The 15,520-nt window shown below is 40.3% G+C and overlaps 1 protein-coding gene across 1 annotated transcript; it reads left to right on the top strand.

Annotated features, from left to right (window-relative positions):
- Positions 1–488: 488 nt before the first annotated feature.
- On the top strand, positions 489–11,340 carry SLC40A1 (solute carrier family 40 member 1). The gene is made up of 8 exons (XM_065751129.1): positions 489–723; positions 855–922; positions 3,835–3,994; positions 4,797–4,912; positions 5,237–5,363; positions 8,393–8,635; positions 9,095–9,760; positions 10,654–11,340. Exons 1-8 carry the CDS (start codon positions 678–680, stop codon positions 10,971–10,973), a joined length of 1,746 nt encoding a protein of 581 aa, XP_065607201.1. The 5' UTR covers positions 489–677; the 3' UTR covers positions 10,974–11,340.
- Positions 11,341–15,520: the final 4,180 nt, after the last annotated feature.

Genomic DNA, 15,520 nt, shown 5'->3' with positions numbered 1-15,520 from the left:
ATGGATTATTTTGGCCCTGGCAAGCAGAAGCAGTTAAGTTTTCAGAAGATACAGATACTCCTCAAGTATTTTCAGAGGATCCTTACATTCTGACTACGAATGGATTCAGCATCATTAGAGGAGCGGCTCATTCCGGCGAAATAGGCTTCGTTGGTTCATTTTGCCTTTTGAAAGCGAGGAATTGGGAGCGCTGCCTTTTGCAGGCATGCGAGCCACAGCCTTGCGATACTCGGTGCTTATCTTACAGCTCCAGCTTCCTGAAGCGTTCGAATATTTGAGAGCCTCGCGTCCTGAAAGATGTCAGGGAAAGGGGACAAAGAAGGAGGAAGCCAAGCGAGAACGCCGCGAGCCGCGGGCGCGGGGGCTGCCCGTCCCGCAGCGGAGCAGAGCGGGGCCGCCCCGGGGCGGTGCGGAGCGGGGCGGTGCTCTCCGCCGCCTACAAAGCGCGGCGCGGCCGCGGAGCCGCAGCCTTCGCGCTTCCGGCCGAGCGGCGCCGAGCCCCCCGGGCCGGCGCTCGGCTTCCCTGCGCCGTAGGGTCCCGCCGGCAGCGGCGCATAAGGCTAGCGCTTTCCGACTTCAGCTACAGTGCTAGCTAAGTCGGGGAAGGCAACACGGAGCGAAGCCGCGCGTCCCCCCCTCTCTCCTCCCGGCGTCGCTCCCCGGCGGAGCGGGCCGGCATGGCGCGGGAAGCCGGGCCGGCGGCCGAGCGGCGGCGGTGCTGCGGTCAGTGCGCGGCGGCGGCCGGCGGCTCCCGCTGGGCTGCCGGGAGCGGAGAGGGCGGGCGGGGGGTCCCGAGCGGCGAGGGGAGGGAGCCGCTGCCAGCTGGCCTCAGCTTTTGTCTCTTTCTCGTTTAGGAGCCTTGGTTGGCTATTTCACGTCTGCAAAGTTTCTGCTTTACCTTGGACATGCGCTGTCCACTTGGGTAAGTGGAATGCCTGGAGGAAGGGTGGAGCCGGTGCGGCTTTGATTTACCTGCGCGTTTTTTGGCACTTCGCAAGAAAGGGTTGCGGAGTAGCACAGCGGCTCTGAGACCTCCGGATGTTTTGTAACCCTTATAAGATACGTAGCTGTACGCTCTGCTTCTAGTAGTGCACAGAACAGAGATACTCAGAGTTTTATGAGGGCCCGGTTCTGCATCTGCAGAATCCTGCTCTCTTTTCTACCTTAAGTAACTGCAGAACCGGTGAGGTTCCCTGTGGTCTAAGTTCAGAGTGAGATATGCTCCAGTGCAGGACTCGAATGGTAGCCCGCTGCACCACGGGCTTGGAGATCTCCTGCTGGCTGCGCTTAATGATAGGATATACTTTGTTTCAGTTGCAAACCGTTGAGTGCCTGAAGTCTTGTCTTTGCTCTGTGAAACACTTACCTGCTGAAATGCTTTCTTTGTGCACTACAGCAGCTTCCTGCACCAGTTTTTGTTAACTTGAGATTGTAGTTCAATATTATGACTAAAAGGTAGATCTAATTCTCTACAGTAAAATCAAGACTACATATAACCTTGCAATATAATCCTAAGTCTATGTCAGTTGAATTGCATCAAGAAGCGTACAATTTTCCCCAGCATTCCTTCTATCTTTTCAACCCTGGCTGTTCAAGAAGCTATGTGGTGGTGTTTGGTCTTCTGTAGAGTCCAGGGCTGCTATCTGCAGCAGCTTGTTGGTAATGCAGGCAAGGTGCTTAGCTGGCAATGCTGGAAGCCTGGCTGGGAACCTGCTGAACAACAGAAACACTGCTTATTTTGGCAGTGCTGTTGTAGAACTGCACCTTCTGTATCTCCTAACTTTGGTGTTGTAGTCTTAACAGGCATAACAAGCACCTTTCTCTTCAGAACTTCAACTACTATATATCTTTGTTCTAAACAATGTCCTCAAGTGGAAATATGGTTTTGCTGTGACTGAGAGAGCATATTTGGTTTCTTTGTTGCTAAGCCATTCCCAAATGCAGAGAAACTGTAAATGATTAAGTGACACTTCTTCAGAACTGAACCAACCTTAACATATCTTTTTGGCTCTCCTAAGAATAATGTTTGTATGTGTGGTTGGCTTCAGAGGATTGCTTTGCTGAGCTGGTGTTTGAGACCTCCTGCTGTTGCATTTAGGTACTTAACTCATTCCTGTCTGTTGCTCAGGACTGAAGGAGCAGAATCAAATGGCTTTGCTGGGTGATGCTGCTCCTCGTGCTGGTCGGGAGGTTGGTGGTGACTCCCCAGCACAGTCCATGGCTCTGCTGGTCTCAGGAGCCTCATCAGCAGGCAGCTGCCTGCTACTGCTTGTCTTCAGGGTCTGGGGCAGGGTTGCTGACATTCAGTTTGGATAGGAAATAAGAATTCTGAAGTAAAAGAGCAAGACGTGTCTTTGAAAAGTTCGAGAAGCTGAACAGCTGTAGTTATATTAGAGTTGGAATATTTACATTGTGGGATATTTTAAAGTAGAATTAAGTTACATAAGGCTTTACTAATTTCTGAAAACTACTTACTGTTGAAATGGTAATAAGTTTTAGCTTAAAATTAGATACTAGCTTAAAAACTCTAATTTGCAATACTGTTCTTCTGCAATGCTGACTTACCTTACTTGCTCTTTAGGCCTTTTAGTTCCTGAAAAGAAATTACCTTTCCAGGTAGGGATAGCTATAGTTGCCCTAAAGTTAGCACTGTGGCTGGCCTGGTGACATTACTCTGGTTGAATGCTGGATAGGGATGAAGAGAGTTCATAGGCTCCTTAAATGAGTTGTGTAGCAGAATATAATCTCACTGAAATCAGGGGGAGTCTTCCTATGGGTATGACATGAGATGCGGTTTCTCCCTCTGACATTAATGGGAGTAGTGGAGAAATATCTGTGGTAGGTGGACAGTTGGACTAGATCCTAGAGGTCTTTTTCAGCTTTAATGATTCTATGGTAATATATTTGCTGTTTTTCATAGCAATTGATTCTTTTGGGTAAGACAGCAGAAGAAAACAGTTTTGTCTCTCATCTGTGAAAGACTAGTGTTAGGTATCCTTTTAAAACAAACAGTCCTAGAATAGTATGAATAATTGTCTTTATCTGCTTTCAGGGTAAATAAAGCACTTCTGTAGTGTACTTCTTGTAACATGCTTAGAAATGTGAGATTCCCACTCCCATCATATGGCAGTGTTAAAATCTTGATGTGCTCATTAGCAAGCCACTGGTCTCTTTGGTAACAGTATAGAAATTAGGTCACATGTGCATGTTTAGCTTTTGGAGTTTCTTTTCTGCCTGCTGTAACTGGTACCAAAACATGAAAAAATTGTGTTGTGAGCAACAGTACTGCAACAGGCCAAACAAGCTCTGATATTTGATCTCTTAGTAATGTGCCAATGTTTGCCACCATTTAAAAAAAAATTGAAGTTAACTTTTAGGAATGTGGGGGACGACAATGAGCTTTTGTTTTGTGACTTGCTTTGACTTGTTTTTGCTTTTTTAAAACAACATTTAATGAGTATTATCAAGTATTAAATTGTGTTGTTAATCATGAAATCTTCTGTTAACATGATCTCTGCTGGAGGCTCTGTGCAAGTTTTGGGTCTTGTAGGGTGTGGCTGTTAGCAGACATGGTTCTGCATTGTAAAAAACCTCTGTATATTTGGAATTCCTGATATGAGCTTAAGCTTGTGCTGCATATGACAGATGACCTTACTGATGCTGGGCAAAATCAGTGATAACAAGATGCATTTGTCAGAAAAGCCCACCCCTGTGTGTGTAACATACCTGATACTTTTAATACAGATATTTTTCAGGGCTAGTAAAATATTCAACTAGTATGCTTGACAAGTACAAATATTAATGCTGTGTGTGTACTTTCTGTAACTCTTAAAGGGAGATCGTATGTGGCATTTTGCTGTGTCTGTATTCCTGGTTGAACTTTATGGAAACAGCTTGCTACTGACTGCAGTCTATGGACTGGTTGTGGCGGGATCAGTTCTTCTCCTGGGAGCCATTATTGGAGACTGGGTGGACAAGAACTCGAGGCTCAAAGGTTAGATGTCCAAAGAAGGCTATTTACCTAAGGACAGACTTAAACCAGTGTCAAAAGGCAAAGCTGTTAGAGTTCTGAAATCAAGTATGACTGGGCTTGCTCAGCTTATTGAGAAGGATAGTAGTGATTGTGAGTGGTAATAATGATAAAAAGTTTCAAAGACATGAGGTGGATGTTTTTTGATTGTGATGTATTTTCTATTTAGGTAAGCTTGTACAATATGTAGAGATAAACAATGCGGGGGATGGAAACCACAGGTTAAGATAAAAACTACAGGCAAAGTTGTTTACAGTCTAGTACCAGCATAGCATGTGTTATTTGGTATCTTCTATGTGGATATAAATATCTACCACTTAATACAAATGCAGTGTTTTCACTTATATCTGTTTTAAGTATTTCTTTTTAATTGACTAGAGTTCTTCATACATACTGACACTTGGCAAAGGTTTGCACAACACAATCACTTTCATGCTACGTTGAAGATGAATTATAGAAGCTTAAGCTAAGCCTTTTATCCCTTTAAAATAGTGTCAGCACCTAAATAGATTGTTGGGTTTTTTTGACTAGGAAGGCTTAATTGGATACTACTTTAACTGTGAATTTGCATCAGACATTAAGTTGATTTTCTAAGGCAATTGAAAAGTCAAAAAATGTAGTACACTTGTATCTCATTTGAGTGGGCAGAGTAAGAAGCTAAAAACACCTAAAGGATCTTTGCATATTTCTTGATTATAACTTCTGTAAGCGTTATTTTCTTGTTATGCTAATGATTGTTATTCTCTGCTTTGATTTTTTAAAACAGTGGCCCAGACATCCTTGGTTGTTCAGAATGCATCTGTCATCTTATGTGGTATTATCCTGATGATTATCTTCTTGTTTAAGACACAGCTGTTGACCTTATACCATGGATGGCTTCTTGTGAGTGCTCAAATTTGTTAAGGAAATAATTTATGAAGAAGTTTCTTGGAATAGGGGAGACTTAGTTTTTGTTTTCCTTTTGTCTGTTTTGTTCCTGCGAGCTGTAAGTGGCAACACTTGGAGCTAGTTAGGGAAACAAATGAAACTGTTTTCTTTTAGGAACTATTATGTAGACTTCATCATGTTGTCTGAAGAGTAACAGTAGAACAATAGCAGAGGAATGTTGTGATTCAAATGTAAAAGCCTTTTCTGGTTTTACAAGGTAAGAGTGAAGATCCCTATATTGCTTTTCTCACCTTCTGACTTTTCCCCCCATTTCTCTAGACGATGTGCTATATCCTGGTTATCACGATAGCAAATATTGCTAATTTGGCCAGCACTGCCACAGCGATCACAATTCAGAGGGACTGGATTGTTGTGGTTGCAGGGGAAGACAGAAGCAAACTGGCAGGTGAAATGCATTGCCTTTCTAATACTTTAAATTGTCTTACTTTCTAAGATTGACTTCAGACTAGAATTCTATGGAGGATATCTTTGAGTTCCTGGTAGTATGAGAAAGCAGCAAGTAAAAAAGGGCAGCCTTTATTCCCCCCCACTCTGAACTTTATTTGCTGAGATTAGAAGTTGCTGTTGTGATTACAAACGTGTTTGGTGGCCCTAAACTTGTCCTTTATTTTTTTTCAGTCCAACTGCAGCTTTGTCAGAGGAAATCTTTCTTCTTGTTGACTAAATAAACATGTACCGCACTTTTAAATCAAATATCCAGTGTTTAATAGGAAAGCTATTTAACTTTCAGGAACTTAAAGCCAAGTGTTGCAATACTTTATTTTTAGGTCCCTGGAATAAAACAGAAAACTGTGTTGTGTAACTGGGCTCCTTACATAGGGATCAAAGAGAGGTGCTTAGGAATGGAGTGCATAACAGTAAAGTAGAGACAGTGAAGTACATGGATTGGGAAGCTGCAGATAGGAAATACTGTGCATACAGCAGTGTCTGAAATTTCATATTCTTCTAGCATTAATTGTCTAACTCACTAAGAAAACTTCTTCAGTTGTGTCTGAATAGCCAGTATTCCTCTGACATCTGATACCTTTGGTATTAAGGCTCCAGACTTTATCTTTTTTGGTGTAGGAAATCTTTTTCCTTTTTTTTCCTCCACTGTTGCACAGTGGTATGACATTATTAGGAGAGTGAAAGAGTTCCTCTACAAATTCTGCTGCAGTTTAGTAGTCATAACACTATTTTGATATGAGAGGCTTGTTTCTTCTGCACAGCCAGGGACACAGTGAACCTGACTGCCGTTTGCTGGGGAGTACTCCCAGCAGCAAAGCAGCTCACACTAAGGGATGTGTGATTGATCTTTGGCTACTGCTGCTGTGATAAATATGTAAACCTGGGAAGTGGCATCTTTTGGGATGAGCTTATGTGTGCCTTAGGGGCTCTGAAACTTTCCAATACAGAGGCCAAAGCTTTTGCAGATGGAGGAACTGATACTGAAGCACCAGGAAGGCACAGAGCAGCTTGACCTTGCTTAGGCATTTACAGCTCCTTGAAGTAACAGGGGAACTGAAAGTTACAAGTCTGAGATGCTTCTGGAGCTCAGATACCTCTAAGCTTGGCAACATTTCAGCTTCTGGATTTTAGTTTCGTAGGAAACTGCCTAAATTACCCATAAATAATTAATCTGTAATATACTTCTAATGAAGGAATTTTACTTTACCAAAGCATCCAGGAGAGATCAGTTTTTAGATGCATGAAGTGTATACTTCAAAATGAAAGTGAGACAGTTTTTTCCACCCAAGTCTTATATTGATCTTGCAGTGCCTTTATGGATCATACATTTTGCAAAGCAGCAGTACTATTAACTTCCTTTATATGTGTGAATCACAAGTGGAAAAATCTGATCTGTCCTTAGGAGCTCTGAAGTTCCAATGGTTCTCATTAACCTTTCTTCCTGTGTTAATTCTTATTCAGCAAATCATGTCTCAAACCCTGTACTCCTTGTACATGAGATAAGGTATGGGCCGCACCTGCAGGGAACTGCTGCATGAGAGGCAGTGCTGTCTCTGCATTGCTTCACAGCTTCAGACATTTCCATGACCATTCTGTACTGAAAACTCAGGCAGGATGTTCCTGGAAGTTGTGTTGTAACTCTATTTTAAAAAATGGCATAAGAAGGCAAAAACTAGGCCAACCAAACTTGTTTAAAAGCAGATTTCTCTCAGGATGGATAGGGTTGTTTTATCTCGAATTGTAAGGGGTACAATTACAAATTACATTTAATTTAAATAACTTTTTATTTAATAAAAGCCAGTGTTGACTTTGCAGCAGACATTTTTGCCCATCTCTGCACTGTTAAGTTTTCTCAATGAGTAGCCTTATATAAAACAGGCAAGTAGTAATTCTCTTGGCTGCCTCTTCATCCTTGTCCCTGATTATCTTTTCATTTGCTCAGATTACTTTGTAGTTTGACTTCTAAAGCCAAATATTTTGCAAGTCTCTAACTTGTAAATATAAGGGAGATAGTTAATACTGAATGGACTTTGAATTCTATGTTGAATAACCTAACCATTTATTTAAATGACAAGGAGTGATTCTTGACAGATTTAGTAAAGCAACCTTGTGTCGTTAATTCACTTCATAAGCTTTATTTTCATAATAGGACTCTAAAATCAGTTTATGTACTTCTAAGCAGTCCGAAGCACTAGTGTGCAAAAAACAGAGCATTCAGCAGCTCTTAAAGGCAGAGCAATGGCACCAATCATTGGAGATGTGAGGCAATTTAGAGGGTGTGATGGCTGAAGCTGATTTGTTTGGTGAGGAGACATCTGCCAGCAAATGTATGATGCATTCACATTGAGCACGGACTTCTTGTTTGGACCATGAAAATCCAAATGTGGGCCAGAAGGGAGGGAGGACTTTGCTCAGTAAGTTCTGAGTGAGTGTAAAGCTGCCAGTGATCAACGTGACTCGATAAGAAAATTTAAAGCCATTTCAAAGGTCTGCTGCTATCGCTATGGGTACTGTGGTCACCAGTTATTAGAAATAAATTGAGGGAGACTATAGTTTCTAAAATTGTCTTTTCAGGGGTGAATCCCTCAGCATGTGGTTTCTGGAGTTGTGGGTACTGTATTGGAATGTTAGAGAGACTCAGGAGTTCGTAGAGTCACTTATTTGTAAGGGTAGCTGGTGGTCTTGTGAAAAATTCATTTACCCACAGGAAAATGTTTCCACTCTAAACCCAGAATTGAGTGTGGATTTAGGTAAAACTAAAAGAGGAGAGATTTGGCTCAGGAAAACCTGGATTGGTCTGAATAAATAAAATACTGGGACACTTTAAAGGAGTCAGTAGCGAATTTCTTTTCTTACTGAAATCAAGTCAAGACTTCTTAGCTTGATTTGTCTATATGTGCAATTCTCAAATATGTTGGTGAACGTTTCATGGTACATGTTCAGCAATTCATATAATCATTTTGACAGATATGAACGCCACAATACGAAGAATTGATCAGTTGACCAATATCTTAGCCCCGATGGCAGTTGGTCAGATAATGACATTTGGCTCCCCAATGATTGGTTGTGGATTCATTTCTGGCTGGAACCTGATGTCGATGTGCGTGGAATACCTGCTGCTATGGAAGGTTTATCAGAAAACTCCTACCCTGGCTCTCAAATGTTCAAAAGTTGAAGAATCAGAACTGAAACAACTGAATGTAAAAAAAGGTATCAAAAGCACAAATGTAACTGTTCACATCCACACGGTTCTTGCCATGTCAGTCAATGCTGTTGTGATTTTGACAGATATTTAAGTATTCTGTACTTTCTCTGGTTAGTGCAATTAAGCTTATATTAGGATGCTATCTCATGCTAGGTAATGTGCATGGAGCAAATCCGCTTCTTTTGGAAATAGAGCATTCAGTCATGAGTCTGTTAGTTGTTGAAGAATGCTTCATGCTTCATTCTTACCAGAGTTGTGCTGAAGAAGCAGGAATTTAAACTGTTATAGAAACTTGGCTCGATCACACTATATGGGTGAGATTTAAGATACTTATCTGAGCAGACAAAGGCTGATCACTAAATCTAACTGATCCACTTCTGCAAAAGTGGACTTGTTGCAAGCACTTGTCTTGCTCTGCAGATTTCTGGCAGTAGTGCATCTAACAGTTACATTTATGTTTGCAGAGAATGATGTGAAACCTGCTGAAGGTGTGCAGTTAATTGTTGAGAAAGATGTGACTGGCTTTGAGCCCCAGCAGGAGAAGGAAGTCGGCTGCGCTGCCCGAATTGCTGAACCTTTCATCACATTTCGTGATGGATGGGTTGCATACTACAACCAGCCAGTGTTTCTTGCAGGCATGGGTCTTGCGTTTCTGTATATGACTGTTCTGGGCTTTGATTGCATTACTACAGGCTATGCATACACTCAGGGTTTGAGTGGCTCTGTGCTAAGCCTCTTGATGGGTGCCTCAGCAATCACTGGAATCATGGGAACAGTAGCCTTCACCTGGCTTCGTCGTAAATGTGGCCTGATCCGCACGGGCCTGATTTCTGGAGTTGCCCAGTTTTCCTGTCTGGTCTTATGTGCCATCTCTGTATTCATGCCTGGAAGCCCTCTGGATTTGACTGTTTCCCCATTTGCTGACATCAGCGCCAAGCTGTTTGAAAATGAGCCATTATCTACTATTGCATCTCCAGGAAGTGAGCCTGATGTGGCTTTTGCAACCAGAATGCCCTACATGTTAAACGGGTCTACTACTCCTGCCTACAGTGACCCAGAGATGAGTCCTGAGCCCGTGCCTTTAATCTCTGTTAGTCTCCTGTTTGCAGGAGTCATTGCTGCTAGAGTTGGTGAGTATTGTGTCACTATTAAAGTCCGTTTATATTGAATTCTTTCAATTATAGAACCTAAAATACCTGTCAGCAAAATACAAATCTGAGTTTAGAATTGTAGGTCACAGTAGAAGTGTTGCATTACAAATCTACGATTAATTAATTACATTTAACATGCAAAGGAAATGATCTTCAATAGAAGTGGTACAGAGACTGCAATTCTAACTTCCTGTATGTTATTCTGCTCTAATGGGAAAAGTTGTCGCGCTTGGAGATGAGTATAACTTGTTCCTTGGAATGCTCACCTCCTGAAAAATCTTTCTTCCCAATCAAATGAAACTACTTGCTATTGGGAAACAGTTTCAAACATCTATGCAACAAAAACTTCAAATTTCAGTTTACCAAATTAGTCTATTAATTAAGTTTAGACTTGTGACCAGCAGAGGAGTTCAGAACAGGAAATTGTGATTTAAATGATAGCTTTTTTTTTACTGAATTGCCAGTCTAATATTAGTAGCATTATAGAACCTTTCTTTATAAGAATTTCTGTCTTTTGCTGAATTTTGTGGAAAGAAAGTGCTTGGTTCACATGTAGGAGTTGATTTGCAAGGTAAACTTGTTTAAAAACAAAACCTTATAGGTAGGCAAAATGTTAATAGATGTGATGAAGCAAGATGTGACAGGAAAGGTAATGTGTCAAACAGTAAGTACTAGTTCAGGAAGTGTTAGTAAAGAAAAATAAATGGTACTTGGCTGTGCTAGTGTGAAATCTGCTCTACTCTGACGGAGGTTAGTTTGACTTGGGTGTTTTTAGAAGAAGTGATTGTTCTGAAGCATGAGTTAGGTTGTATCGCTAATGAAAGCTTACCTTGAAGCTCTGTTGTAAGGATAACTGTGTTTCTCTTTCGTAGGCCTTTGGTCCTTTGATTTGACTGTCACACAGTTGCTCCAAGAAAATGTGGCAGAATCTGAAAGAGGCATCATAAATGGTGTCCAAAACTCCATGAATTATCTTCTTGATCTGCTGCACTTCATCATGGTTATCTTGGCCCCTAATCCAGAAGCTTTTGGCTTATTGGTGCTGATTTCTGTGTCTTTTGTTGCGATGGGCCACATAATGTACTTCAGATTTGCTCAGAAAAGCTTGGGAAAACAACTTTTTGCTTGTTGCACTCCTAATCCCAAAGCAGTTTCTGATAGTTCATTGCCTGGTAATACCTCTACTGTCTGAAAGGGTCCACTTCTCTTACTAACTTCCTGCATTAGTATCATATACACATATTGCTTTTTGTGATGGTGTTTAAGGTGTTTCTCTAGAGTTGAACACGTAACTCGAGCATGTAAAGGAAGCCTTCCCAAGAGAACTCAATTGCCTTATAGGGATACCACACAAGTGTTTTCACTTTTGGTTGGGGATAACTTCATTGGATCTTGACATCTAGTGTTTCAAAAGAAAGCTAGAAATCAACATTATTTCATAACCAATTACTAGATATATGAATCTGTTCTTTGGTGCTGCGTCCTGTGATACTGTTTAGCAGTTAAACACAGGTACTTCCCCATGGATTCCAAACAGTTATTTTGCTCATTGAGCAAAATTTTTTTTAGTTGCTTTGGAAAAGCTTAATGTATCATGTTTGGTTTTGTTTTCCCCTTTTCATAAATGTGTTCTGTTCTGTATATTGTCCCCCTGCCTTCTCAGAAGGCTTTAAATGCCCTTCTTGGATTCCTGAAGGGAGCTCTTCGTTCTGAGGTTTTCCTGGAAGAGATTTCCAGTATTATATGTGTTCTGGTTTAACTTTACAGAAACATCTGTGTAGGTTTTTACTTTTTGCATGTTTTCTCAAAGTCAGATTAACTATAGGTACAAGATATTGTATTACAGTGTTGCACTTCATAAAGTAGAACATAACCTCATTTTAGCAGAAGCTATTAATATAATGTAACCTTATAAAGCATGGCTTTTTTTTTTTAGTTGCAAATGACAGGTCTGCTCAGGTTTGATGTAGCAGAGAGTACTAAGGTCAGGAGTACTGGTACAGAGAAGCTGAAGTCTAGGCTAATTTAGCCTTTGCCTCAGAATACAAGCAGCTTTATTTTATTTCAGATGCTATTATTTTCAGAAACCCTTTTCAAGTGTTAGGTATTGGAAGATAATCTGTATTCCAGGCAAAAGAAGTGGAAGTGAATTTATCTGTTTTACATTTGTGAACTTTGACTTGTTTAGAACAAACTAGTGAGATGTTGGATTGTGTGGCCCTCTAAAGCAGCTTAAGAGAAACAGAATGATTGATCCCTCTGGTTAAGAAGTTCTTGTGTTAGTTTGACCCTACATGTGTACTCACACGATGCCTTTAGAGTCATTACCTATTTGTGCACTTTTGTGGAAACTTTTCTAAGCACTTTGCTTTTTCAGTACAGTTGAACCCCGCAGTGTTCCGGGTTTTCCTGTGGTAAGACAGTATGACTTTTAAACATAAATCTTTATGAAATATTTCTTATAACTTTGCAAAGGAACATGTAAAACCATGAAGGATATTTTTCACGTGTTGCTGACACATCTTCTAAGTGACATAACTTTTATGGTTTTTTATTATAGGTACTGTCCTTAACACAGTCGTTGATGTTGCCAAACCTCAAACCTGGAATGTAAGACTGTAAACTCTGTTAAGGCATTACATCAGGCTGTATGTAGGCCATCTAAAAGCTTGTGATGATTACCTAAATAGAATGTAAAAACCTCTCGTGGCTTTTATCTTACAGTATTCTGTAAGGGGAATGAAAACGTATGAATGGGAATCCAATATGCAACCCACCTGTAGCACTCAGAGTTCTGTAACTGTAAAGTAGTATTTTTTTCTCTTCTCATGGACCAAAACCAATCATAACTGATACATTACTAAAAGGTTCTCAGGGATGTTTTCACTAGGTTTGTAGGTATTCATATTTTGACCAATCTTTCGGATTATTTTTTAATGTAATAAGGGTAAAATATGTAAATTAGAAGAGCTTTAAAATTTGTGACTCAATCCTGTGTGTAAATTCTTGAGGTGAAAGGGAACTTTGCTGTCAGCAGAGCTTGAGTCAATTGAAATAAAAGATGTTTATCTAGATTTGTAGAATACAGATGCCCAAAGACTTGCCTTTACAGTGTGTGGTAGAGAGTAGGGTTGAACCAGTAAGGAGTTTCCAAGTAGTAAATGTCTTATTTGCCAAATAAGTTGTCTGTTTATGTAACAAAAATTTGGATCAGTTTTTAATATTGCTTGATATAAACAAAGGTAGCCTGAGTGTGTCTACACTGTACTTTGAGTAAGATCCATAGATATGGACTCGCTGTCCTCCAGGGAAACAAAAGTGGAAATGCAGTTTCTTGGGGGTTTCCCTCCAAGATTACAAAGGGATATGGAGCTGGGAGCTCCTTAACTCTTCTCAAAGTGGTATGGTTTTTCTTTTAAAGATCATTGTAGCCTTATCTCAGTAGAATAGTGGTTTGTTTCACAAATAGTCCCACTGGGTATTGCAGTCTGCATCTCAAACAAAAAAAATAGTATTGGGAGGGGGCTGGTCCTTCAGATTTTGTATACATACTGTTCCGAAGATGTGTATGTACAGGTATATAACTGGATGGCAAGACAATCCTAAGAAGCAGAAAAGCAACATGGATGCTAGCTTTTGTAAGGTTTAAATTGGAAACGTAGTGTGCTTCAGACCAAATCAGGAATGAGATCTTCAAAAAAAACAAATGCTGCTTGAGCACAGCAATGTGTATGTCTTTAAAATGTACACAGACACCTGTACTGATTAGTGCTTTGAAGCAATGTGGAGCCTGAAGTCTTACTTAGCAAGACTTTCATTAAGTAAGCATTTTTGGCCTTGTATTTATTTATTTTTTTAAAATGTCCAATTTGGATGAGAACTGCCCTTAAAATGTACACACTAGAAATTGATATTTCCCAAATAGCCTATTTTGTTATACAACCTTATGCTGGACATAGTATTGATTTTATGTATTAATCTTGTTAAAGCTAATGAATAAATTTGCATTAAAATTATTTGTCCTGTGTTATTCAGTTTGTGTGCATCTTGGTGTGCTATGTCTAATATGAATTTCATAGATAAGGTTTTCCGTAGTGATGGGATGGAAACACTAATAGCACTGAGGAGGAAGGAAACAGCAAGTTTGGGTTTTAATCTTGAAAAATACTTCAGCTGAGTATTCTGAGCAGGGTGTGTGCTTGCTATGGTGTGTGATTACTTGTAGTCAGTCTTGGGAAGGATATTGTGCTTGTTTAGTAGGATTTTCCTGATCTGATTCATTTTTACCCTGCAGAGTTTCCTAGAAAGGAAAGATACCTTTGTGCTGTCCTCTGTTATGTTATTTCACTGGGAATATTAGAATTATTAGTTATTATTCAGTATTAAAGTACTTAGTTTTTCCCATGTGGAAATGAGAATGTAGGGAATTGAAACTACAGGCTCAACGTGTATCAGACTCAGTAGTGCTAGGGTAAGTGACTTCCTACTTCATAGTAGGAGCTGCTGAAATGTCAGTGTTAAAGTTGAGGAACTAGCTTTCATTTCTAGGAGTGCTCATCTTCACTGCCAATTTAAAATGTGAAGTGTTAGAGTACTTGGCACTTGTGCCCCTCTGAAGGTACAAAAGAATTCTAATGGTACTGTTTAATATACTCTGTGGCTAAATATCATCATCTTGGCTGAAAGAAGCCCCTGATTTTCTATTTGTTGGTTTCACTTTTCCATGACACTTATTTGGTGTACTGCTTTGCTCACTAGGTAGGGGAGATGCAAACTGTGCCTGTGGAAGGCTAAGTACGTTGCATACTACAGAATTCCTTATTTTGCATTGGAATATTTAATTTTCTCAAACCTAGCACTGATGATTCAGGGACTGAAAACTGAATCTGAACACAAGAAGACAGAACGAATTCCATCACTGTGGTTTAAATGAGCTAACTCATCTGCTTCAATTGGTCAAGAGTTCGTTTCCTGTTGTTCCCAGAGACCACATCTTTACATGTAGAGGTGTGTTCTTTTCACAGTGGGCAGAGGCTTCTTTCAGAGCCTGCTTTGCTAGTGTTGCAATGCATAGTTTTTGAACTTTGCCTGTGAAAGATTGCTCTGGGCAGATAAATCTCCCTAAAGAAACCGAGTGTTTTGTAACAGAAATGCACAACCAATTCTAGTCTTTCATTTCAAATAACTTATACTGCTGGTCAGTATTAAAAACTAGCAGGTATGGCTGAGTCAATGCCAGGTCATAGACAAGTCTGGAACAGTACAAGATTACAGGAAAACCTGGAGTAGTAAAAAGTAGACTATTTCTGCTGAAGAAGATCGCAACTCATAGATGGAAGTAGACATAACTGTTCTGAAATTTGTTCTGTGGAGATCATAGTGTTTTTCTATCTACTTCAAAGTCAACTACTTTCCACATCCTCCAGGAGCTTTGTTTGCTGCACGTATACTTCTCTGGCACGTAGTCTTGGAGAAGCTAATGGTGGTACTTAGTACTCTCTTGCCCTCCTGTTCTCATATTCTTTTTCTTTCTTGCTGGTGCTGTTGACTACATGCTGTAGTAAGCACTGTGGGATTAAGGAAGAGGATTTTGCTCCTGGAGTAAGGCTGTGCCTCAGGCTCTGCTTCAAATTTTGTAATGCTGAAGAGCAGAAAGAACTGGACAAGGATGTTTGCTTAAAGACTTGCAAATAAAGACTTGCAAACTGTGGACAAAGTGCAAACTATTCAGTAATGCTT

This window comes from Cyrtonyx montezumae, unplaced genomic scaffold, assembly GCF_038088225.1.
Source record: "Cyrtonyx montezumae isolate F1298 unplaced genomic scaffold, pur_monq_1.0 scaffold_7, whole genome shotgun sequence".
NCBI lineage: Eukaryota > Metazoa > Chordata > Aves > Galliformes > Odontophoridae > Cyrtonyx > Cyrtonyx montezumae.
The sequence above is the reverse complement of the archived record's forward strand: the minus strand, read 5'-3'. Positions and strand labels throughout refer to the sequence as shown.